The following is a 27,227-nucleotide window of genomic DNA, read 5'->3' on the forward strand; positions in this document are numbered from 1 at the left end:
TAACACTCCACCGACAACAAAGATGGCCGCCATTCAGGAACACTTGCACATAGGAAAACGTGAATGATGTTATTGACCTTCTCGTACACACGGTTCGTCATACTCAAATTTTTATAATTTTCGGAGATGGTCCAACAACCATTTTTACCATTTTTGTACCAGTTCAGACGGATTGACCCTGCAGCTACTCCAAGCAGAAAAGTGTGTTCCAACGGCATGTATCAATCATTGGAAGTAGCTGCTTTATGCGTAAAAATGTTCTTTTACGTTTAATACTCCATGGTTATGCCTCCAAGCTATCACTCGTTATAGCAATAAAAATCAGTGAAACATTGAAATAAGGAAAGTAGACGGAAATGGAAAAGTTCTGAGAAAATCTGCGAACAAGATGTCTGTACACCACAAGATTCATTTGATATGTACTCAGATCGGACAAGGCACTAATGCAGCAGTGATAAGCGCTCTACCGATCTACCTAAGTCTGCTTACAGAAGCTGTTAAATGTATTCAATTATTCTACTCAGAGATCTTTTATGTGCAGCTGTCAACCAATTATGTTCCATTTATGTTACAATTATGTCTGATTTACAAATCTATATGAAGCTTTAGATATCTATATTATAGATGTTTTCATGAACTGACATACAACCTAATTCCCATACATCACGAACTCGGAATATGCAAAATTTCTAATCCTTTATTTCATTGTTTATATAACAATTTGTACTTTGTTGTGACAACAAGTGGAGTTTCCATCAAGAGTTTCTCGAATGTTTTATTTTAGTGATTCGAAAGTAACGCAAAATTTATTATTCCAACGCAGTTTTTCTCGAAATCAAGAATTTGCATATTTACCTGTTCGTGGTGGATGGTAAGTGGGATATTACCAGTATATGAAAACGTCGACGATATATAGTATACATTATATGTCTGTAAACCTTGACTTAACAAACTCTTCTAGGTGTTCGTGTTCCTAAGTGTAGTGGAGTACGTAATAGCATACACAAGACAGAACAAGAATACGAAGCAAGGCAATGAAAGGAAACCAATTCAATTTACTAGGATCCAACAAACAAACGTACGTAGAGGTTTTATATTTCGTAAGTATGATGAAAATATATATGTACAGTATATAATTTCATAGCTAATACTGCAGAGATTTTATGAAAAACAAGAAGTCTCAAGCACATTGAGGCCTAGGACTCGCAGAAAAATTGTCTTAGAAATATGACCTCATTTCCGTGAGTGCAACGACAAATAATCTTAAGCTAATTCGTGGTACTTTTTATTATTACACTTCGGGAAGGCTGGTAATTTATTTTACCTAGAATTAAAAGGTATGTACATTTTGTTTTAAAAACCTGCTGTACTTGATATGGTAGTACTTCCCTGAATATCATATAACAAAACATAGAGATGATGCGTTTCGTGTTTAGTTCTAATCATATAAAAAATTAATAGGAGTTACGTATTGATGAGCGTTTTGAAGCTTATAAGTAAATATTAAGAAACACAATATCAATAATATGTTTGTCGCTGGAGATGCATTTTGTTTCTCTATGCCCTAGTGAGATGTGTTACTTACCTAAGCACTTTTTTTTTTAAATAAAGCCTTTTGAAAAAAGTAAACTTTTCAATCCCTCATAACTTTGTTCCTACATATTGGAAACGGGTTAATATCATGGTCGTAGTATGTCTCACTTATCGTTTTACTCTTATAAATCCTACAAAATTTGAAAATGAAATGAAATGAAATCTGAGTTTTACGTCCCATTTTATGCCGGTTAGGCTAAAGGAGACGGTGATTATGAGAAATGAATGAAATGGTGGAATGAAGAAAGTAGGAGGAAACGGGAGAACCCCGAGAAAATCCACGCACACGGTGTTTGTCCACCACAAAGTTCACTTGGCGGGGGCTGGGATCGAACCCGGGACCTCTAGCACCAGAGGTGAACGCTCTACCACTGAGCCACCGCGGCCTTCCCTACAAAATTTGAATGTCTTTGGGTTCTTATAATGAGGTTTCGTCCTTAGTTTGTAACTCTTAAAAATAAGAATAATCCTGCAAATTTTCGTTTAACACGTAGATTTGAAATATGTAATAACTAGACCTATTCCAATTGAGAGAATATAATGTGTTGCCAACTTTGACAATCTAGTGATAATTATGATTATGTTAAACAATGTCGGCTATGACGATATTTGCGTGATACAAATTTAACAGCTTTTTTTTTAACTATTAGTCTAAAAGTTACAAAAGCATTTCAAGATATGAATGATCCATCATGAATACTTTTTGGCTGGAATCGAATACAGACAAAGTTACGTTGATTTTATTGAAAGTATGAGTAAGATACCGTGCATTTCTAATGTAAACTTTCTATTGATCTATTCACTTTAGAAAACTTAGACAATATTACCCAGAATTTAGGTTTTGTTTAGTATTGCGTTAATTCACTTCACATATTTACATAGTTGCAATCTGAAGTACAGCGTAGTTGTTTCCGTGATTAGTATATGTTAGTTCTAGTACAGAATTGCAACGTGTCACTTGTGCCAAGGGTATTTTTTGGATCAAGAAAATCCAATATATTTCAAAGAAAAGTTCTTTATATCTTATATCTGGATATTTACATAAAGTGTAGCCAAACCCATACTATCACTTGACTCACTATGGTGTGGTTATCCGGTAGAAAATACGAAAACTCGATTTAAGGCTTCAAAACTTTTGTGGCCCATGATTGAATATCCAATATATTTCAATCAAACATGTTTTAGGCCTTATATGTGGAGAACTATATACAGTGTAGCCAAACCTAAACCATCACTTAATAGAGTATGATGTGATTATTCGGTAGAAAATACGAAAACTCGATTTAGGGTTCGTTCAAGACTTTTGTGACCTCTGATCCAAAAACTAATTATTGGCCAAGATCGCAATCTTTTGATCCCTTTTTGGTTTTCCTAAAATTCTTGTTTATTCTATAAGTGCTGAATTGTTTTGGGTGTACGTAAATATTGTATTATGTTTTTCCTTTCAGTTTCTAATTTCACATCCTTATTCAGAACCGTGATAAGGGAGTCAAACTTGTTTTAACCTAGGCTCCAACCACAACCGGGATTTGAATCTGGTGCAGTTGATGGGTGCACAGTCCCACGGTAAAAGATCAACACTCGCAGTATAGGTCTTTCTTCACATTATATTGCTTCCAGCCAACATTCTAATTGCTTCCAGAAGAACTTGATAATAAAACCTCTTCATCACTCGTAGCTGTAACCTACTTTATGTATTCTGATATTAATGTACACTATGCTATTTCAGAGTTTAAAATAGGTTAAACATATTATTTTCTGTTCAAATATGACCAGCAATTCTTAACCCTTGTGTGTATCTAGCTTTTATTTGGGTTATTAATACTTCATTGTACCTAATTGAAAATTCATTAGTAAATATTTGTTCTACTCTCTACAATATTTTGTAGGAAGAAAATATAAATAAATCTTTGCCTGGCTATCCTGCAGCACGGACTCCTCTATCTTGGAAAGAAAATGAATTTCCTGTAGGCATAACGAAGAACGCATCTACTAATACGTCACCACCAACAATCACTCTCAATGATAAACCAAAGCTAGTGAGAATGCCACGGAATAGTGTCGATCAGTATGCCATCATTGTATACGCTTTATGTTTTGGTGTATTTAATATTATATACTGGTTCGTGTATTTGAGTTAATATTTTCTATTGTAGATGGTTAAGCATCATAAAGTAATTTACTTATTGTAGATCATTAGGCTCGGTAACCTTAGAATGACTCGTGTTTGAGTTAGTGTATTATATTCGTTTTGAATAATTATTCGTATTAAATATAGTAAAAACCAAGCATTGTGTTTGAATTAATGTTTTGTATTCGTATGCACTGTTATTTATATTGACCATAGTATAAAAGTTTAGTTTGTTCTCATTAGAGAAAATTATTGTGTTATACATACATGTTTCTACTCGCAATTGACGTACACAGTATGTCAGAAAAGCAACAGAACTTTTTTCTATGCATATAACCACTAGCTCCACTTATTGAAACATCACCGGAAAGCTGAATACCTGCTCAACAAAACGAGACCACAATCATGAGAACCAATTAACGGGGTGTCAAGTTATAGCAAGAAAAGTGAGTGTACCTGGTGTAACTTCATCACCAAAAACACGATGGAGCAAAGGACCAATATTAAATTTTGTTTCAAGCTAAATAAACATTTACAAAAACATTGGAAATGATGAAACAAGTATACGGTGATGCGTGTTTATCTCATACAGGTATGTTCGAGTGGTATACGCGATTTCGGGATAGCGAAAAAATTGAGTTTTCAAAAGTCACGTGAGAAGAATACGTTGATTAGTTTTTACGATTCCAAAGATATTATACGCTTCGGGAATTCGTTTCATAGGATCAAACTGTTAATGGTGAATATTATCTGGGTATTATGGAGCGTTTATGGAAGCGAATCGTTTGCGTAAGGCACGAGTATCGAGTGCCAGAGGATTGGCCTTTATTGCACGACAATGCAACATGTCACAGAACCATCGCAGCTCGTGACATTTCGGCTAGAAAATAAACCTGTACGCTTTCACATCCTCCATATTCTCCTGATCTCTCGCCCTGTGACCATTTCCTATTCTCAAAATTAAAATTGGAATGAAATGAAATGAAATCTTTGAGTTTTATGTCCCACGGTTAGGCCGGTTGGGATAAAGACGACGGTAATGATGAGTAATGAATAAAATAGTGGAATCAAGAAAATAGGATGAAACGGGAGAACCCCGTGAAAACCCACGCACACAGTGTTTGTCCACCGCAAAGTTCACTTGGCGGGGCTGGGATCGAACCCGGGACCCCAAGCACCAGAGGTGAACGCTCTACCACTGAGCCACCGCGGCCCCGTAAAATTAAAATTGGCCATGAAATGAACATTTTTATGACTGTTACAAACGTCCAGTCTGCCGTGACGAGGGTAACTGAGACGATTCCCAAAAAATACATTAAAAACTCTATGCTAGCATTGGTTGGACGCATCGAGCACTGTATTCATGCGGAAGAGATGCATTTTGGATAAAGAGAACTACAGTTAGTCAAGTACCTAAATATTTCTTTAATTTAAAAGTCCCGTTATTTTTCCGACTCACTGTAACCCACTAAAGCTGCTTATATTTAACTCAGTTATAATTGCGTCTGACTACATTTTATGATTCTTAATAAATAATTTATTCATATTGATAATCATACCATAAAGTATAGCCTGTTTGAAATTAATTTTGTATCTAATTATAACTGTAGTTTAAACAGTATAAAATAAGTATTTGATTTAAAAAGATTTCTACTTCTTAAATTTTTATTTACATCAAATGTAGCATATATTTGAATTTTTCTTATCGTTTCGTATTTGTTAAAGATCACCTTAGTGTTATAAAGACTGAATAAGTTCACTTCTTTTGAATTCTTTTGTGTTCCTAATGAACTATATTAAGAAGTTGGTTATAAATTAACTTCATTGTGTTAACACTTTATTGAATTATTTTACTACTACTACTAAAGCAATTGTTTATCTTTGCAATACACCATTCAAAGAGACATTTATTCGCAAAAGCCGAAACGGCATAAACTTTAGCATAAATTTCCTCTATTCACTCCCTGGTAGAAACAAATACAAAAAAAAAAAAAACTTTTACTGTACGAGAGATCTTTTGAGTAAGGGTATTCTAAAAAATTCAAACAGCATCGTAAAATTTGAAACAATGACTAAATGAGGATATGTATTCAGGTTTAGCCATATAGGATTTTCAAATCTAGTGCAAAAACTCATGACTTAGATAATGTGTTATTGTTAACTTACTGTAATTCCGATTCTATAAAATTCAAATTTGTAAATTTCTTAAGTGTAACATTCAAAGAAATGGCAGTATTTATTATTATATGGACACGGAATAAGGTGGGTCAAAAAAGGTAAAGTTTAGAATTCAGAACTCTAATTGTAAGGAAAAGTTACGTATTAGTAAACTAATAAAGGGAAAATATTTTTAAAATCCTGTATTTTGTCTTCAGCTTGCGCAAACTACTGTTTTTAATTTAAGAAAATACAAAGTAGCCACAACAATTTAATTTTCCTTTATTGGTGTCAAATCAGGAACTTTTAAGTTATTAATAATACTAATAATAATTAAAACACCATGTGTTACAAATATGCCAACACACAATATTACGTTACAAATAAAATGCTTACAAACAAATACTTTAATGAAACTATACATCAAATTTTATATGTATATTTAACCATTTCCTATGTATGTTAAAGTTGATTTAGCTACTTGTTTTAATGTAAAACACAATTAAAGCACAAAAAAGCATATTTCCTCACTATTTTTCGTGTAGACAACACTGTATAACGCAATCATACTAATTTCGTATTGAACAGGTAAATTCTATAGATTATTGCGTTTCTTCTAATATAGAAACAAACTATAACTTTCTTGAGTAGTATTTGCATACATGAAAATACAAAAAGAAAAGCAGAAGGTTTCTGTGTTTTAATTTTGTATACTTACATAATATTTATCTTCGCTAAACTAAATGAATATTTTATAATAGTAACTCTTACCGCATTGCTCTTTACCTTCAAGTCAAAGTGCTCTGTTTCATTTATAGGTTACATCGCAAGAACTGCATTATCTCTCTGTTATACGTTAATCATTTTCTTTGGTTTTCGTTATATATTATTTACCTTAAAAGTAGTGTGAAAATACTTAACCAATATATAAGTCAAGTACATTTTAGGGCTACCTTATTAGTTTGCATTGATATGCTGCTTATATATGTTATGTTTAACTTTCTATTTAGAGCTAGAGTTTAACTTCCTATTTTCAGCTAGAGAGTAAACTCTTTTAACTTCCGGTTTCTAGCTAGGTACTAAACTCTTCATTCCTATGCACACTTTAAATCTCTCTTTAGTTCCTATACAGTGTGGAATTCGTTCCAGAACCGTTCATTCGTTGGCAGAAATTGCACAAGTTAATCTCGTTCCACACAATAAACATTAAGTAGCATACATGCTTCTGTTGGAACCCATAGACTCGAACACAGACTATCGCAAATGTATAATAATGTTGGTATTGTAAATATGCTTCACAATTAGCCGACTATGTCGTTATATATAGCATTACTCTTGCAGATGCTTTTGAATTTTCGAATTCGACAACGTCTCCATGGGTTCTTAAAAGTCAAATTTTATATTGCTGTCAAGTGAGTCACTCAAACGGGCTTACATCTCACATCAATGAAAACTTCTTCTGTTCAATAATGAGAAATTAAGTAACCTTTATTTACTTCTTGTTGTTCACTTCATGTCCATTTTCTGCAGGCGATATGATTGAGATCTTGAAAGAAAAAACAAGAAAAATAAGTAGTTGAACATCATACGAAAAAGGGACAAAATTGTTTATTTCATAGATGTGTAATTAGCATTAACAAACAAATCTAGAGTATAGATAATTCTGGGTATCTATCAAATTATTATATTATTTGACCAATAGCGTAATTTTAGATTTGGCTTGGGGGGGGGCAAGACCCCTTCATATATGTAAAATTTCGCGTTTTTCACTGACTTACTACTATTCGATTGATAAAATCTATATAAATCTCAAACTCACGGGGGCAAATTATCCTTCCTGCCCCCCTAAATGACAGCCTTGTATTTGACTAATTGAAGTCGTTCGTGGCCAAGCGGTTAGCTTACGCGCCTTTAGTGTGGGAAAATCGGGTTCAATTCCCGGCGGAAGCTCATGTGGTTCATATTCCACGTTAGTAGGTCTAAGCCTCATATAGCCTCCCTGTTGAAAGGGACGCTAAACTTAACAACAACATATTTGACTAATTTATAAAACATTAATATTGATTGTTTTACTATATTGCCCGTTACTTAGAAGGTTATAACTGTGCAGGTATCTTGCAATCGCGATGAATTGTGTATAATAATAATAATAATACAAAGGTTGGACATAACATATTGGACTTAATTCTGCGAAAATGGTAAATATTATTTATTTGAAGTTATGGTCAGAGAATTCTAATCATCAGATTAATATTAAAGTTATATTTAAATTTCTGTTCTTTTTCACTGCAACTAACAGTTCACAAGGGAAGTTCGGGAAAAAGCACTCGCCTGCAGAGAAACTAAGTATACTATTTGAAAGACCAATTCATGCTGATTGCAAAACGCTAATAAAATTCCTGTACGGTTGAGAACTGTTCCAGAGATTCAACTTGGAAGTTTATATGGAAAACGGAGTATATGTGCATTTAAACGCGTTAAGTACAACATTATTAGCAACGAATATTAACATGCGAATTGAAATCTATAGAAGATAACAGAAAAAACTGATTGAAATAACTAACGGGTTTGTTAGTCAAAATCAGTCATTAAACTGTTCACAATAATGATAGGTTAGAGATGAAAATTGATCACTGTTGTTCTTCTGTTTTATGAAGAAATGACGCAAGCAAAACATTTCTTTGCACCATGAACATTTTATATATGCAATTGTGCTGCATCTATCAAGGGAACTTCGCATAACCAAAGCGAAAAGCAAATTCGACAGGTGATTCAAAAGGTATATAATTTATTCGGTAACCTATCTTGTGGAACGCAAACTGAAACAATCCAATATAACGCGGTGAACTGATTCATTAACATAGACACGAACTTTATTTGCTTGTTTCATTGGTACATCATAACATCCGGATGAAGAAGTTTCAAACCATGTACAAACCTCCTACCATAATCTTTGATTGGCTGGAATCCAAACATGTCAAATGGATGTAAAAATCTATGCAGTTCTTTGGTATATTCTCAACCATTACGTCATTTTCAACCGTCATCCAACTTGCAATGGACAATTTGTCTGTGAGTGAAACCCAGTGATCAAGTAGTAGCAAGTTCAAACCATCAGGCTGCATAAAATCGGTAGGTTACTAGTAAGCGCAACCGTTCATTTAACATTGAATCTCTCTCGGAAAGTTCTCAACCGTACAGGAATTTTATTAGCTTGTTATAATCTGCGTGAACTGGTCTTTTAAATTCCATGCTTAGATTCCCTCCAGGCGAGTGTTTCTCCTGGAACTTTTCTTGTCAGTTACATTGAAGACACAAAAAATATCTTTTTTTGTTGATTTGTTTCTGTATCTGTATTTCTCAATCAATAAAACTCCAGATTGTTTCCTTTATCCATATTCTAACAATCACCTGATTTGACGTTAATCTACGTAACTTCCATTTCTATCATCCACGTTGTAATTAATTGAACTGAAGCGAGTGACGAAAGAGGAGTGACGAAACCGACACATTGATGTGGAGACTAGAGAGTTGAAGACTAGGTTTGTTACGACGGGGGTGTAATCACGTGCGTCAGGTCACTATTCTTGAGTCTTGAAGTCCGAATCTTACCCTCATCAAGAAAGGGTAATATATGTCTATTACTTTATTTAATATCAAAGAAGAATGTCACGTATTTTGATAGATCAAGTTCATCGTCACTGAAACACCAGTATTCTATATATCCGCGCCGGACTTCTATTCAAGCCATCTGAGTGCAGATGAGAGAAACCAGAGGGAGAACGTCATCGCTGGAGGAATTCATCAAAGGAGTCATCGATGGAGGACCGCTGAGTACATCCGTAGAGTAAGTCCCGAGTAAGTTAATTCTATCCTAGACATATCCTTACTTTTTTTCACCCTTTTTCATCACAATTTGTAAGAACTGACGAGTCCGTACAGCACATTACTAAGAATTTTACATGTACTGAAAGCAGTGTGGTGCTGAAATTTAGCATCCGATTTTCTCGCCAAGGCTACGAGACATGGAATTACAGTTTAGGATGGAATCTGAAACATTGTAATAAATTTAATATTCTCTCCCACCGGTAGTCGAATCCGAGATTCATGGCTATGTCACTAGAGCAGCGGGAAGAGCCAGAGTATAACGTCTGAAAGCCATAGTCTGGTTTGGCGAAATGAAGTAAGTGAATATATTACTTACTATATTAGCTTGTCCATTTTATGTGTATTATTATAAAGCTTTTCTACTTTTCTAAAGAAAGTAGCAAATTGATTTAAATATTAAAAATGTTTTTATCCTGGCTTTACAATAAAACTTTAGTGAAAGTTTCTTTTTCTTGTTATGACTGCTCCTTGTAAGCATTTGTGAATAGCTTTCCGCATGATGGGAGAGGACGTGCCACAGTTATTCCTAACTGAAAATATATTGTGTTTGTGTTAACATTACATACGGTTTGTAACAAGTTTTGTATAATAAGATGCAAATATATTAGTATGAATGGTAGATTGTCTTTTTTTTCTTTTGTGGGTATTCGTACAATTGACACTTTTCACTTAAATCAGGAAATTACAGTAAAGCATGTGTGGTTTCATATACACAGTGGCGTACTTAGGATTTTTTTTCGGGGTGACTGTGCATAACACGAGGAAGTAGGGGGACAATTACCCACCTGAGATTGAGAATATATTTTAATCGAATGTCTAATATACTACGAAAAAACGTGAAACTTATATGTCGGTAGGGGAAATAGAGCCCCTGTCAAATCTGAAATGACGCTCGTGCAAACAGTTTGAATACTTGTAATCTCATTTAAACTTAACTGATTTCACTTTAGAAATACTGCAAATATTCAGTTTTATCTGTGTACGTTTCTACCTAAAATGTTGAGATAAGTTGAAGCTGAAATGTACTGATTGCAGTTTTAATGGCAAGAATTGCAGGCTGGTGAATCTTATGTAATATTATACACACACAAATTTAGCAGTAAATTTTACCTTTTATTCTATTTATAGAAGTAAAAGGAAACGTCCTCTTGGCCTACCTAATTTCACAGGCTACTTATTCCCCCTTCTTGATTTTCGTTAATTCAAACATTTATCTTTCTTTATAACTAAACGATATAAATATTCCTTTGCTATAATTACTCGACTCCCGTTATGTTGATATCCGTGCAAGTTGATGTGGAACACCAGTTTTGACTTATCAGCTCCTCTTAGTTTTGGTGTTACTGACGACGGCCAACTTGAATTACAACTCTCAACGGTCGAAAGTATGATAGGAGAAACGAAATAATGTAACAACTAAGAAAAAGAAACAGAAGAGTAGAGTGGACGAAAGAACAAAAAAAAACAGTTTTTACACGCAATGTACTTTGAGAAATACAGTATTATTTTTGAACAAAGAGCATAAGAAGCTGTAAAGTTATTGAAGTTCTTAAAAATGGTAAGAAGGATTATTGTTGTACGTGGCAGGAGCGGATCCTGGGGGGCGATCGGGTCAATTATTTCCTCAGAAGAGGAAATTTTCTTATTTTATATATAAATAAAACCCATCCCCAGAGTTTGGAGCTCTTAAAAGTATCTCTAAGTAGCAGTATTACAAGCCACTGCCCCAACCAGAAGTAAGTCCGGGATCCGCCCTAATACGTGAGATGAGCCCGATAACCTCCTGACATATGCCGCTGCATATCACACCAATGGCCACAAATTTTGTAATCGGAGTCGCCTTTTGGTTCAGGCTAGCTAACCTCAAAGAGCTCGAGCTGGCAGTAGTCTGAATGAAGCTCGTACTAACTTGTTGTGTCGCTCATTTTTCTAATTGGGATTGTGCGTATTTTGGCTAGCTAACATCGTTGTGCCTCACGAATGCTTGGACTAAGAATGTAAATTGTCACTGATTTCAATGCTCGTGCGTACATATACTTCCGTTGAGTGAACTTGAACTTAAGTATCAATCTCCTAAAGAGGCCTGTATCCAGGGGTTCTAGGGATGCCGGGCCCCCCTAAAATTTTGATGCCCCCTTAAATTTTCACGTAGGCTTGCAAATGAACTATAATATGGTTGGATCGCCCCCCCTAAATTCAGCCGAGCCTCCTTACATTTTGGGGCTGTTTACCGGCCTGCTCCTGACTTTGGAAATCTCTGCAGCGCATGGGCTAATGCGAGCTATATTTGAATCTTAATGGTCTCTACTAAAATTGATAAAGTTGATTTCTTGATTTTGCTAATTTCAAAACCGAGGAATGTTTCCGTATCTACTAATCTTCCAATAGAAATTAAAACAAATTTAGGAATAGTTGACATTCAGCGGATTCTCTCCTTCAGCGGATTCTTGGTTTGCAAAAGTAAATTTAGGACAGTAGAAAACTTAGAATACTATATGTTGTTTTAAAATACTAGCAGGGTCATCTAAAATCTAGAGTTAATTTATATTGACACGTGATCTAATCAGGTCCTGGTATTATAATTGGAACATTCTTATTTTTGTTTCTTTTTCTTTTCTTTTTTTTAATACAATTTATCAATGCAGTATATTTTTCTCATGGATTTCACACTAAGACCTGTGGACACCACTACCGATAGGTATTGCTATGTTCAAAATCAATAAATTACATTTTTAAAGCATAAATAAGAAAGATATTACGTACTTGAGGACTATGAACTTGTATCCTTCCAAGTTCTTTGCTGAATGTTCCAACGAAACAAATCATGGAAAATAAAACAATCCATTCACATGTGGTACTTGCAACGTGTAAACTCCATCCTCCATGTTCAGGCAGCCATTTTAGTCGATTAGATCCTAGAAAATGAAATATTAGTTCAGAAATAGTAATTTAAAATGTTAATACGTTACTATTCAAATTTTTGGGGAGTGAGGGGCTAGTAAATCGTATCTGTTCACTCTTCCCGTGGCCGCTACGACGTACGGGTTAAATGATCACTTTGGAAATAAAATACAGTTTGTCCATTGCATTGAATTGCATAGGAACGTTGAATATTCTTTCCCAGTTTCTCAAAATTTAGAAAATGCTTCCCCGTCCGGTTCATATGTAGAAAGTAAAACATTTTCATGAACCTTTATTTATATTTTTATAAATTTAAATTTCATGTTTGATATGCTAGATCCTACATAATATTAATATTTAATAATCGAATTTTTAAGTTTTGTTAAATTATTGAACCGAGATCTGGAATAAATCTCTGAAAAGTACAAGAATTAAGTGTTCAACAAATCGTGCAGAACAATCGAAATACTTAGGAAATATTTATAATTATAAAAAACAACGCAACAATTAAAATTTTTCTACCAAAGACCTTGGAATATGAGTAATAATTACAATTATAAAGGTTCAACATATTTTAAAATAAAACTAGCTGAACCTGCGCTGTCTAACCAGCGCATGGTTCTGTTATGACAATGAATCTCCTTCCCACTATGCATGTCTCCTTCCTCACACAAGTAAAGGATAGGAGACTCACAAAGAAAGTGAATTATTATGTACAATGTTGGAGTGAGTTTGTAGCAAATTTATAGAAGTAGAAACATATCAAAAGAAATATTTTTTTGAATGAATCCATATTCGTCCTAATACGCCTTATTGCGCCTCTTGAGGTCTTTGAAGATGCCAGCATGCAATAGGTTTTTCCGTTCGGATTTAAGAAAAGCGCCTGCAATGTCCATCATCCCGCCATAAGTAACAAATCTACTGGTTGTCTAACACCGTAGTTTCGACCTGCAACAATGTTAAACTTATGGGCCCAAAACGGACTCTAAAATGTTGAATACAACAATAACGACACGGTTTTTGAAAATTTGAATGAGAATTGGACAATCTATCCAAAATTTGAAATCGACCCGTGAAAACGGCAATTTTCTTGTACTTGTGGTATTCGAGTTCTCATTGTTGGAGGATTGCGGACAAACATATAAACCTAACATTTTAATAGATATATTATGAAACGCTTGGCTTGGTTTGTCTCTTTACAGGTATTTTCCGTTCCTGGATTCAATGCATTCTTCGGAATATCGTCAAAGTCGTTATCAGCCTTTTAGGATGTCTGTACTTCTGTCTTATTGTGGATTATAGAACAAAACTCTCGTCCAGTTCTTTACCAGGTGGTAATGTGCCTAAGATCGAAGACACATTCCCGCGCTGGATGGCAATGCTAATACGTTGGAAAAGGAATGCAGTAGCTCGGGGGTCACCAGTTTTGATCGCTATTCGATGACCAACTTCGTTAATGAAATTAGATCCTTCGTGACCCCAAGACCCACTGGCTTCTATTGCTACTGTTACAAACCAATATTTGTCCAGTAGGTTTGTGTATTTTAGTCTTTTGTTGAATTCTCTGTGAGCGGCGACAAGACCTTCCTAAATTGAAGAATGGGGTATGTTGGAAGGAGCAGACGTATCGGAACATGTGAAATCCCAGACTAATGCTTTTCCTTTTTTCCACGGTACCAAGGTCATGCCGTCAGGCCTTTTACCATCAGAGCGGTCACAACTATTTGGTTCTTTTATGAAGGAACTCCCGCTGAAGCGAGGGCTCTAGAAATGATGTTTACATTATGATGTCAAGATTGTCTTCCCGCACTTTTTTTTTTACATGAAAGACCATGTAATCCTTTACTATCAGCATATGCGTTGCAAACAGGACAGTGGTGAGGCTTACAGATATTAGCACCTAAGCGCAGAGCTGTAGCAATACGAAAGCTCTCATTAGAAAGGTGTAGGCCGAGTATGCGAGAAGGTAGGGCTTGAAGCCATGCATCGTTTTTGGAGGAAGAGACAGTTAACAGCCTGGCTTTGTCATATGGATTATTAGTTGATGATAGGAGTGAAGATAAACGAAGCTTGACTATGGATTCATCCCACGCAGACTGGACATGTCTTTTGTCGTTAGGTAGGAGATCCATTCTAACCAGACTAGTCAATTTATCGATGCATTCTTGTATATCTCGAATTGAGTCTAAGTCAACCTTCAGTTGAAGAAGAAATCCAATTAGTTCTCGTGAGCCACAGAATGATGCGAGGAAACAAGTTATGGCGATATCCATGGCTCGACGAATCCCAAGGCATTCATTTTCAACTGGTAAGGAAGCTACTAACCATGAACTGTCTTTCAAAGAAGTTTACAATATATTCCAGTCTTGTTCTAAGAGTGTGGTCGAACGTATGAAGTAATTTATCATCCTGCCAGGAAGGGGAGCAACGAAGGAAATGTAGTAATCTTGGAATTGAAAGTGAAGCTCGCAGTAAATTATAAGAGGAGTGTGCAGAAAATGTTTATAATTGACAAAAGAAGAATTCTAATTTTGATATCTTGTCCAATAAAATTTTGCTCCTTGATTCAGAAGAGATGGCATCGCCTAGAATTTCCACATTGGTAGGTGATAAGAGTTTGATACCAGGTGCTACTTCGTTAAATCTTTCGTAAAGATCATGAACTCCACCTCTGGCGCTCAGAAAACTCACCTCACATTTGGAAGAGTTAAGAAACAATCCAATAGATGAAGCTTCTAGACAAAGTTTATTACAAACCCGTAGTACTACGTCGATATTTCTAGCTATTGTACCGTCCTCTAACTACAATATATTTAATGTATATGTTAATATCCTTAATAATGTGATGGATGGTTAGGGTGAAAAGTGCTGGTCCAAGTGGGTCGCCTTGCTGTACTCTACATTGTGAGTGAATTATGTTATCACTTATAAAAAGATTATTTGGTTCGGAATAGCATTGGTAAATGTAAGGAGGATAAGTTGGAATGTTAATTTTAACATATTGTAACATTGAGTCGCGGTTAAGTTCATTAAAGGCGTTGCCGAAACATCAGAATGGGGAGATGAGTAGTACATTCTGGCAGCATGTACAGCTGATTCTGCTCCGAATGATAGTTTGTGCGGTGATAATATATTAATTAATGAATCTCGTATTCAGAAGAAGATAATTTTTGCTGATAAGCGACTCCAAACATTGCCAACAGCTAACGGGCGAATTTCACCGCTTTTCTTTTTCAGTGCTATAAGTGAGGCTCAAAAAAAGGGTCGAAAATAGTAGGCACTCTCTCATATAATTAAGTGGATAAATTCACAGATGGATGTCATTAAGCGTTTATTGAATCGAAGTCTTGATTAAGAAGTAGATCTTTTAAGATTGAAGAACGGAAATTATCCATTCCGCCTGCCGAACCAGAAGGGAATGATTTTATGACTTTAAAAACTCGTCGGAAGAGACTTTAGTTACTGTAGTCGAGTCCTCAAGTGGTTCTGGATTGATAAATGAGTGAGCGTGGGCTGTATGTTTTTCTTTAAGAGCAGGTAGTACTGACATATCTGGTGTAGCCAAAGTTTTATTGGATATCAGTAGTCTGATAGCGTCATGTATATCACCATCTGCTAATTTGTATTCGATGCTTTTGATGTTGAGTGAATTGGATTTTTGTGGTTTGCGAGGTTCTTTGGTCCCTCGATGCTGCTTTGATAATACTTCACAATGATGTACCCTCCGGTTTGTGACTCTAAGCTTCACCCAAGTGGTGAGATTACTTAGTTTCTTAGAAAGTGGTGGGATGCGAAGTACTGCGTAAGGGAAAATTATAAGGTCGATCTAAGAATCAACACTACTAGTATTGTTGATAATATGAATTATGTCACACAGAGAATCAGCTAGTGACGAACAAGCACCGCGAGGAACACGACGAAGACGCGGAACATTAGCCTTTAAATGAGACATACCATCATTAATTTTCGGAAAAAGTTAAGAAAAGTTGTTGTGGTTGAAGTCTAATGTTAATACATCTGAAGTATAGTCAGTAGGCTGTTTAAGTTTTTGAGTTACTGGCCCTACTCCTGCGTAGAATGTGATGACATTTGCCTGTGTAAATGGATAAGCCTCTTTCGCTAAGAAAATGTTTATTACAATGAACGCATTGCACATCATTTGAAATGCTTGATGTATCCATATTATGGTTATTAGCTGATGTTTCACAATTGTGTATAACAATATTGTTCCCAGTAGATTCAAAATCGACGGTGTTATCATGATTGACGGTAGACGCAATCCATGTGTCAACAAAATTATTGGATTCCAGTAGCTCCATACATCAAAAGCTAATAATTATGATTCAAGAGAATATTAAAAGTTGTGAAGAACAATAGTGAAATTATCCGTTAATTTAAAATCCATTGCTGTTTCAATTGTTGTTAAATGATAAGTAAAACCAAAATCAGTTTTTTATATATATAATAATATCACAATCCTAACACCGATCTGAATGCAGACCGGTCTATTTCATCTTCCTCAACTTCAAGACCGCTGATAACACAAATATTCCTCATTAAACACACGCCAAATGACACTTCGAGGACACGACATGAGTATGTAAACTGACTACAATCAACAATTATGTTACATTAATATTATATATATATAATGGAAATTCGTTGTTAAAAATCTAAGCGACCTACATTCGAAAAAGAAATGAATAAAAATCTTATCGAATATTCCAAGTTATTTCAAAGAAAACAGAACAAAATTTCACATATAAACATTCAACTACCTGACATCGTTATAAAATATGTGATCTCAAATATGTGTACAAACTTACACATGGCCAACTCAGAGGCGAAGCGGTACTCTCAGAATTGAATGTCCGAATTCCATTCAGACAAACACGTAACACACATCCTTTTCATATAGTACTACCTAAATTCAATAGTTCCATTTTCTCTGTTCTACAGGCTTCCTAAGTTATACGAGGAAATATTATATACAGCTCTAGATTTATTTAATTCTGAAGCCACATATACCTCTGTACTACGACGTATTTTTAGTCAACTATTGTCAACCTCCCTTGTTATTACTTAAACATTATTATTATTATTATTATTATTATTATTATTATTATTATTATTATTATTATTATTTTAATTTTATTTTTATTATTATTATTAACTTATGTTATTATCTCTTAAATTTGTTACATATTCCGCTGTAAACTGGCGTTCATCTATATCTGGAATTACTTTCGTAATTTTTTTTAAATAAGAAATATGGAGTAGGAACAAACTGTAATCATATTTGTTCGACGAAATAGTTGGATCAAAAGGCTCCAAATATACTCGCGAAAATATGGTAGTTGGTAACTTGATCTGCGCACATTTTTCCTTAATACACAAAGCACTATTATATGTTTTGTTATATATAATTTACCTTCAAAGTTGAGGAAGGAGAGTACAGCTAGAACAGCAGTCAAAACACTTCCGACTGAAGATATTACAGCTAGGACTATTCTCCAATAGACCATATTCTTCGAAACATAACGGGGATACATTTGGTATGAGAACAAGACCTGAAAGACACATTTTAACAGTAATAAGAAAGTTAAATTGAAGTCAAACGTTTGTTTGATTGATTGTAAGGAGTTTAACAGGAATGTCAGTAGCGAAAGTCATCACTAGTCTATGCGACGATGAACCCACTGGCTGACTCTTGCTCTACATTAAAATACAATTTGTATAAACATGAAATTTAAAAATAAATTCTGTCAAATAACGAATTACAATAAAACAGAAATCATTAAAATAGAAACACCGAACATGATCAGGCTAAAATAGAAAACAGCGGGGAATAAAATATAAGACAAGACAATAAGTAAACAATAGCCATAATAGTAAAAGAGAAACAAAAAGTAAGAACAGAACACCAGAGCATATCACCTACTAGGGAGGGTCAGAAGCTATGGTTACAAAGCCGATATTTCTGGAGTTTCGTCTGTTATAAAGGAATGAGGAATGTGCGGTGATTTTAATACATGCAGTTGGCAACTGTGCACAGTTTCAGCCATCCGCTACCTACGATGCTAGTTGTAAGTAAACACAAATGGTGACTCGTTTGGAAAACTGATCTCACGAAGGAGTCCGCTCAGTGATTTTTGTTGGCGAAACATGTAAACGCAGCCAAATGCACCGGCTGTTGGTAGAGATTTACGGAGACACTGCAATGTATCGTCAACATGTGGTAGAATTGTGTCGAAAGTTTGCAGCTGTTAGAGAAAATGTCACCGACAAGGAGCAAAATGGCCGACCCAGCACGGAATCAACAGATTTGAACACATGTCACATGGAGAAGCTGATTCAGGACAGTAGGAGAATCACATTACTGCAACCGATGGTAGAATTTTGGGAATATTATTCAGAAGCATTCGTCACACTGTGCACGATATTCTCCAGTTCCGGAAAGTTTGTTCCCGATGGGTTCCACACAAATCCAACGACAGCATTTTTAACAGGACAGAATCTTCAAACCCCTTCTCATGATGTGAGAAATGCCTCAACTGATATGGAAATTACGTCGAAAAATAGCCTAATGTATGTACTATCTGTTTGCTGTGTTGGTTATATAAAATAATTTATACAGGTTTCACTGCAGGATTTGTAACCTTACTTTCTGATTACCCCTGTTTGTATGAGCAAGAAAGAGAGAATACAGTAACTAGAGATATCATTATCCTCCAAATCTTGACTAAGAATTTTAGATATTTCTAAACGTTCTTAGAGACCTGAGTGCTCTCGACAGTTTACATAAATATGCCGAATACTCACAGTCAGTAGGGGGATACAATATAGATGGAGAGAGCGTAATCAGTAAATACAAATGACTGAAATTAGAGTGTCAGATATACTTGCTTGTCAGGATCAACTTTTATCTCGGTTACTAATGATTCGATTTTTTTATCCACTCCATTTTTCTTTGGAAATAAACAATGTGCTAAGAATAATATTGGCTGGTACATGAAAAGGAAAAGTGACATTAATAATTTTCGATTACTCAGAGAGAAATGACTTTTCTTAAAATTGCATCTACATGAATGTAATCAGTACTTACACGTGCTCAACTTTCTTTAAATAATTTGTTGCATATTTACCGAAAAATTTTGAAACATAGGCATTTAGACAGAACGTATACTACTTTCTGTGTATTTCCTTGACCTGCTTATAATAAGTCTTGTAGTTTTTGAACTACGGAGCTTTATAGTTTATATCCTGTCAGATAACTCTAGGAAGAACATTTTACATCCTATACTTATTAAATGTATTTTCTTTTTTCAAGATCTTCCACAAAACGGCTATATTCGATATCGTCATTATTTCAGCACCCGGCATACAAAACTTTTTCACATTGGGATATCAAGTTCCGATATTACTTACCTTTCATATGTCTCATACATAACTAACGTCTACACAGTACATAATAATTCTATTTATTTCATCCTTTTAAAGCTTTCCAAGTATGTTGTGAATAAGTGTTGGAAGTCTTATACAAAGGTATTGTCCGTCCGTCTGGCAACAGATATAAGAGCAATAGTGATAAAGAGATTTTGGTGTGTCATTTTCTGCAAAGGGATACCGTACTCTAGTGGTTAGAGCATTCGACGTATGTCCGCGTGGTCTCGGGTTCGATTCCCAGCCGGTGCTTCCCAATTTTCTGCGTCCACCCAGCGTCGTGAGGTAAACTGGGGACTCACGTAAAAGCAAAACGTGGCGGTCGGTAGGTATCGAAAGCTCCAGATGCGCCTGTTAGGGAAAGAGCGTCGCAGCGCGCTAACCACATGCTCTCCACTGGACTGGATGCACTTCAGCCGATCGCTAACGGATAGCGCTGGAGCAGGCTTAGGCTCACAAATGGGCCATTACGCCAACTGTATTTGTTTTTAATTTTCTGGAATCGATTCCGCAGAAGTTCCATCTCCTCCGTTAATTCTCTATACACAGCTGAAGTAGTAAAAATAGTCATTTCCGGTTTCAACGTTTATTACCATACAATGAAAACAGTAATATAAAGCGCCAAGCAAAAATTCAGCGTCTCAAAACAACGTACAATAACCACTCCAAACATTTTTCCGAAACAGGAAGTGGTTCGGATTTAATATTACATTATATCAATGCTGGTTTCCACATAGCGAAGAGAAAAGAGATGAAGAGATGAGATTTTGTGCTGGTTGTAATTCTAAAAGAGTTAGGTCAGGTTAAAATAGCTCGTCAAGTTAAAATAATTCTAAAACAGTTAAATTTTCTGCTGAGCGGGAATTTCCTCCTTCCGGATCTGCCACCGTGGGGGCACATTGCAAAACAAGGACCCACACTCAGTGTCATGTAACATTCATCAAGGATATTATTTTAAAACTATGCCATATAATCAGGAGGACGTAAGTCATTACGAAGTTTTGAAATTCCGTTACGCCAAATTTGTCAAAAACCTTTTCTAAATCAATAGCAACAAGCTTTTGACGATGAAAAATCATCTTGAAATTGGATGTCGAGCTGAGCAAGACTGTCAGTTGTAGACCTTAAAAGTTACACTGAAACCTGCTCAAGACAGAGTTTGTCTTCAAATATCACACTAATTGCCTGTTCGCTACGCACTCAACCCAAATTTGTAAACCAAGAGGTTTGCTCGTGATAGCTGTCATATCTTTTCTGGTTACAAGATGAGACAGTTTGCTCCATTCATAAACGAATGAACAGCTCCAATAATTTGAATTGACTATTGCAAGAGATTTTGCGAATTATTAAGGGCAAGGCCAACACACTTAAGGCCGAATCGAAATCAAGAGGCGCGAGAGGAACATTATAAATTTCAGTTTTGGTGCTACGAAATTTAAAGGGTTCCTTTTGGGAAATTTAAAAGTTCCAGAAGGTATATGCATGAAACATATGCTAGGAGTAAATATAGGCCATGAACTACTTTCTTTTCTATTATTAAGTGTGTTATTAACTTTAACTGCAATTTGTGTCAGTGTATATTTTCAGAGCTAATACTCTGTGCTATTCAAAACACGTAATAGAATATTCTTTAAGCTTTCACTTACACTAATGTTTATAAAGTTTACTATACTATATGTAAGATGATACATTAAATGTTTTACCTGAATCCATAAATAAAAGTCGACGCAAGTAAACGTGATGCATATTACTATAACATGGACTGTGATTAGGCTGATCGTAGGGAAGTTACTGGCGATTCCTCCGCCACTGAATCCAATTACTCCCAACCAAAAGCTAGTCGTGCAGAGAATGTCCAAGGCTGGATCGTGTTTAGTACCTAATTGCTCTTGAACCTGGCGGTATCGGAAATAGTTTATGAATTGTACTGAAAAGAGAACATAGTATTAATCTATTGATATTACATGGAGAGTATAGTCGTTACAAAAAAAAGTAACATAGAATTAGGTACAAGTTATCGAAATGGAATTATTTTTTCTATAATCAGGGAAGTATAGTTATGAAATTCTTAGATTACCAGAGTTGATTAATTCATCAAACTTCTAATATCTTTGCAGCAAATAAGTATTACCAAGAGATGTGACCTGCAAAAACGGTGCACAATAGATGGAAAATTAGTTTCCTTACTTCTGGTTATAATTAAAGTACAAGGTTCCAAAACTTACATTTTCAGTTCCAAACAATATGGCTACCTCGCAATAAAAGCATATTCTCCTTTATATTTTGTATTAATTTTAGAATATCAATTTAAAGTTTATCCTTTACGAAGTTTAAACAACATTTAAAATTACCTTTTCATTCGAATATTTATACGAGATTAACAAAAAACATCAATTGTAAATTCTATTTAGAGCAAATTTCTATGAAAACCACTTAAAACAAATCATGCCGTAAATGCGTCAAGATTGATCCGTCCATACTGATACGAATCCTTAATCTACAAGATGGTTAATTTGAGTTCTCATCAGATGTCCTTGTAAGTTGCCATATCTAATGAAATAAGAAAGTTCTCTTACAACTTATCATCTATTTCTTACGGAATGATCGCTTTAGTAAAATTTGAGACGATCTTTTCTTCTCTTTCCCGTGTACTCTTTACACAAACTAAGCCTACCTTGCTGACTCCTAATTTTCTTGCACTTTCGGCAAACTGAAAAATCGAACCATTTGCCCAAATAAAGTTCCAAAACATCGGAAAATTCCAATGGACGTCCTGACTCAAGTACCTCGTGATTAAAACCAAGCAATGTTCACTTTACGTAGAATCAGCACATAGATTAAGAGCATACTCATCAATTGGAATTAAACTAAAGCCATACTGTACATGTTTGAAGGCCAATAGATACCAAAGATGTTATTTTTCGACAACTGTCAGCCTATTCGTAAGTTCATCTGGTCGTCCCAATGTACATTCGCCTATAGGACATGTTGTTCAAACTATGGGGACCGCATTTTAAATTTAAGGTTTTAATGTGATTTTCGTAAATGTAATATAAATAGTAGTAACTAGTAAGTCGTTTTGTGCATGGTAACATTAGTAGATTACAATAATGTATATAAAATTATATATAGTTATTTGTATCCTTTAAAATGTAATATGAAAATGTTATATGCATTTATTTTAGTTTCTCCCTTTCTTGATTAAATTATTGACAAGCTCTGTTGCTATTATGTAGTTTAATGATTATAAAGTATTCAGTTCTAGTTGTTCTATTCAAATTTTATCATTGATTAGCAAACACTTTTAAATTTGGCGTATAAATATTTGGATAGGTATAACCTTAATGTAACCTACGATCCTACTTATAACAGTAATTATTACAATTTAGAATGTATATTTCTCATCATATTATAAAGAGGAACAATAATAAAAAAGCACCATACTTACGTATGAACGAATAGAAGTTTGCAAACTGTGAAAAGATGCTGTTCTCAGGAGGCAGGGCTCCTGCATCGCTTATGTATGGCAGGATAGGTTCCACATGATCTTGCAATACTGCGATTATATACCTAAAACAACATAAAAGCATATGAAACTTACTTCGTTTCAGAGATTTGTGACTTACCTAGCACCTACAAATACTACTAATTAAACTTTTAGATTACTGAAGTCTTTTCCTGTATTGTAGAAATCAGCACAGATTTTTATGACGTCACAATTCTCGGGTCCTGAAATTTCAGCATCATACGCATGGGTGATGATCGTTGTTCATTGTAGCTTTGCAAACTTTCAACATTTGCACTAAATTTTTACTAAATTTTAATAAAGCAATACTGAGTAAAGCACTACATAAATTAATAACAATTGTGTAAGAGTTTCGGCAGCGTAATATCGACTTTATCAGCATGGTAGATTAACTCAAGGACAAATTATAATTGTTTCGTCAATATAAACAGAACGTAAAAAGAGGTCATCCACACTCTTCCCAGCACCACTTATAAGTTTTTACCTTTGGACTTATTGTTTATAACGTGTCTCATGAAGACAATGTTATGTTACCGAAACTGTTATACAGAGGTGTTCTCAATATAGGGCTAGTCAAAATGATGGATCCGATTTCAGAAATTTATTCTGTCAAATCTAATAAGCATATGAGACATGCGCTCCAAAAGGTAAACTTTCAAAGTTTAATTTTCACACAGTGTTTCCAATTTCTACCTCTAAGAGTCAGTAGTGAGCAGTTAAGGAAAGTGGCGTTGACTGGAAAATAATAGATCTTTGTGTGTGTTTGATTATCATATGAACAAGTATGTGATTAGTGTACACATGACTTGACTCTATGCGATTTTCTTCATGTGAGGTTTTGTAAAGCATCATGTTTACGTACCACCACTTCCAAGAACATTGAGTGATCTGTGGTCCGGCATCGTCAGTAGCCCTTGCAAATATTGACCGCAACATGTTACAAAAGATTCAGTAGAATATAGACTATAAGTTTATTGTGTGCCGTGTTATGCGAGGTCCTAACGCTTTCGTCTTTTATGCGACCGTTTCGGGTTTCGATTTCCGATGGGAACATTCCGTCGAAAAAATGTAAAAGATTTTTCAGGCTAGCCATTTTTAGGATTCCCTCATTCACATCAGACAAATGCCGGGATAGTACATAACATACACGTCTCAGGCCGCTTCCTTCGCTTTTCTCGGAGAGTGTGATAACCGAGGGACGTCATCCCTGATACCTTACGAGCTAACATGGCCATAGGTGACGAGAGCTCAGAAATCTAATTCCTAATCCTAATCCTCTAGAACACTTGTGTTACTTTTCTTAGCATATGCCTCACAGTAACGTATGTTTACTAGATTGCACAGAATATATTTCTGAAATCGAGTCCATCATTTTGACTCGCCCTGTATTAGTGCTTTGGTTAGTTCGTTAGTTTTGTTTTGTGTGTACAAAACCCTTCCGAAATTTCTAACCGAAATTCATCGAAGTACAGAGCTGCCAAGCTATCGTTGTTGACAAAGCAGGTCAATGGGCCACTATATTTATATTTCTGCCCTAGCCTATTTTCTTTTTCAGTTCAACGTATCACAATCAAAGCCGTAGCTAGAGGGGAAACTAGCAGGACGGTTGCCCCCAACGCTGATAACAAGAGGGCGCCGAACGAGTAAGGAGAAAAAACAAAGTGCTGGAAATGAGTTAACGACGCCTTGTCCCGAAAAAGTATTGGCGCCCTATTAAATCAATATTATCGATTTGCGAAGAAATAGATTTGTTAAAAGTTTTTTTGCTCTTTCCGCTCCCAACCCAAACGTTTCAATAAGAGTCACAACGAGTTTTTACTTAAAAGGTTATTATAGGGATTTGATTTGTTAATCACGATATGATATGTAAGGTGGCCAGTAATGAATTATAGTCTTCGCTTGAGCGGTTTTCAAAATCAGAAACGGTCAAAGTCTGAAGTACGTGTTCGTCGTTTTTATGGTGTTGAGTTTGCTTAGATAAGTACGATTTTCTACCCAATCGGATGAATCATGACGGTGAGAACGTAGGCTTTGGGAAATTCGCAAAAAAGGCCCCTTCTGAATTTTCGTTACATTTCACAAAACATTTTTACCGTAAAAGAATCGAAATTAAAATGTAAATTGTGTGGTCGCATAGAGAAAAGACTTACAGAAATTTACAATTATTACTGAAAATTAATTCTATCATCCATTTCGAACATTTCAAAAGCAGGTAGTTTCTAATGTATTGAAATTCCATCTCTTATCGATAGTATGAAACGTTTAAACAGTTGTATGGTAAATTTCCATAACTGTTCTCCAAGTGAATCTGATACCAACAAAAGATAGTTGTGTCAAGCTTAACAAAAAGTCCAAAATAAGCCTCTTGAAAAGAGCCCTTATTTGTAAAAGAATACATAATTATCACTTTTTGATGTTGCAATCGTCTGTCCAAACAGCTTGATAAAATTTCAGCCTAACATAACAACAACAAAAGCTGCTTTCCTTATGTTATTTCTAAAGGAAAAGCTTGGTAAGTTCAGTGTACGGGGCACCGAAATCTCTAGCTACGTCTCCGCTCACGATTATGCATCAAAGCCAAGGGAGATGGTGATGATGTGGTGGATAATAACTGTAGAATGACCCAAGTGGGAGGAAACAGAAAAACTAGGAAAAACTCACGTACCGGTACATGGTGTTTGTTCACTACAAAACTCAGTTGGCGAAAGTTTGTATTGAACCAGAATCCCACACACTAGAGTTTAGCTCCCTACCACTGAGCCACCGGGACCCTTGTTGCCTATGCTGTGTTACGTTCTTTCAGTAGGATTGTCAGGTTGAAGTGAAGGCAAACCCGGAGACCACCAGCATTTGTGTCTTGATTATGTAACAAATTTAAAACTAAAGTTCTTTTCTGTTATTATCATCGTTAGTTTTAACACTTACAACACTACTAACATAACCAATAATTAAACGTATATTTTACCACATTAAATGAAAATAAATGTATTACATTAGTTATTATATACGCATACATATTGAACATCTTGGGATTTGCTCGCCACTGAGAAGGAGTTCAATTTTCCAGAACAATTTTGTGGAAAAAGTGACAAGTCACTTTCAAGTTCATTTGAACATAAATTTCGGCCATCACATGTTCTACCGACATTCTGTTGCTATCACCTGATCACAAGCATGTCATTACACTAATTGTTTATTCAATACGGACATTACTGAAAGCTCCTTCGTGACAAAGTGCTTAGTGTACGCGCCTTTGGCGTGGGAGACCCGGGTTCGGTTCCCGGTGAGAACTCATGTGGTTCGAATTTCACGTTAATCAGTAGGTCCCGTCTCATATAGCCTCGCTGTTGAAAGGGACGTTAAACTCAAAATCAACTCAACTCAACGGACATTACTGACTGGAGCATCCAAAATATTGTTTTGTTTACTCCATGAAACCATAATACATGGTATTTGGAGGGTTCAGTACAGTACACAAGATGATACTTGTATAAAAGGTAATACATAATACATACATAATGCATAATACTTAATGTGAAGAAAATCATCAAGGCTTTTACATTACAAAAATATTTAAAAGTTTACATT

General features: G+C 35.3%; 1 protein-coding gene across 2 annotated transcripts in view; it reads right to left on the bottom strand.

Moving 5' to 3' along the window:
* Positions 1–6,146: 6,146 nt before the first annotated feature.
* Positions 6,147–27,227, bottom strand: part of LOC145681154 (DNA damage-regulated autophagy modulator protein 1-like) — an 80,790-nt gene continuing 59,709 nt past the window's right edge. For both annotated transcript variants that reach the window (XM_081752600.1, XM_081752601.1), the window contains exons 3-7: positions 23,562–23,683; positions 21,817–22,040; positions 18,102–18,240; positions 12,533–12,684; positions 6,147–7,427 (exon numbers count right to left, since the gene is read on the bottom strand). In XM_081752600.1, coding sequence (XP_081608726.1) covers positions 7,374–7,427; positions 12,533–12,684; positions 18,102–18,240; positions 21,817–22,040; positions 23,562–23,683 — 691 coding nt within the window. In that variant the 3' untranslated portion in view covers positions 6,147–7,373. The remainder of the gene's footprint in view (positions 7,428–12,532; positions 12,685–18,101; positions 18,241–21,816; positions 22,041–23,561; positions 23,684–27,227) is intronic.

The sequence above is a fragment of the Thermobia domestica genome, chromosome 3, assembly GCF_964235325.1.
Source record: "Thermobia domestica chromosome 3, izTheDome1.hap1.1, whole genome shotgun sequence".
Lineage (NCBI taxonomy): Eukaryota > Metazoa > Arthropoda > Insecta > Zygentoma > Lepismatidae > Thermobia > Thermobia domestica.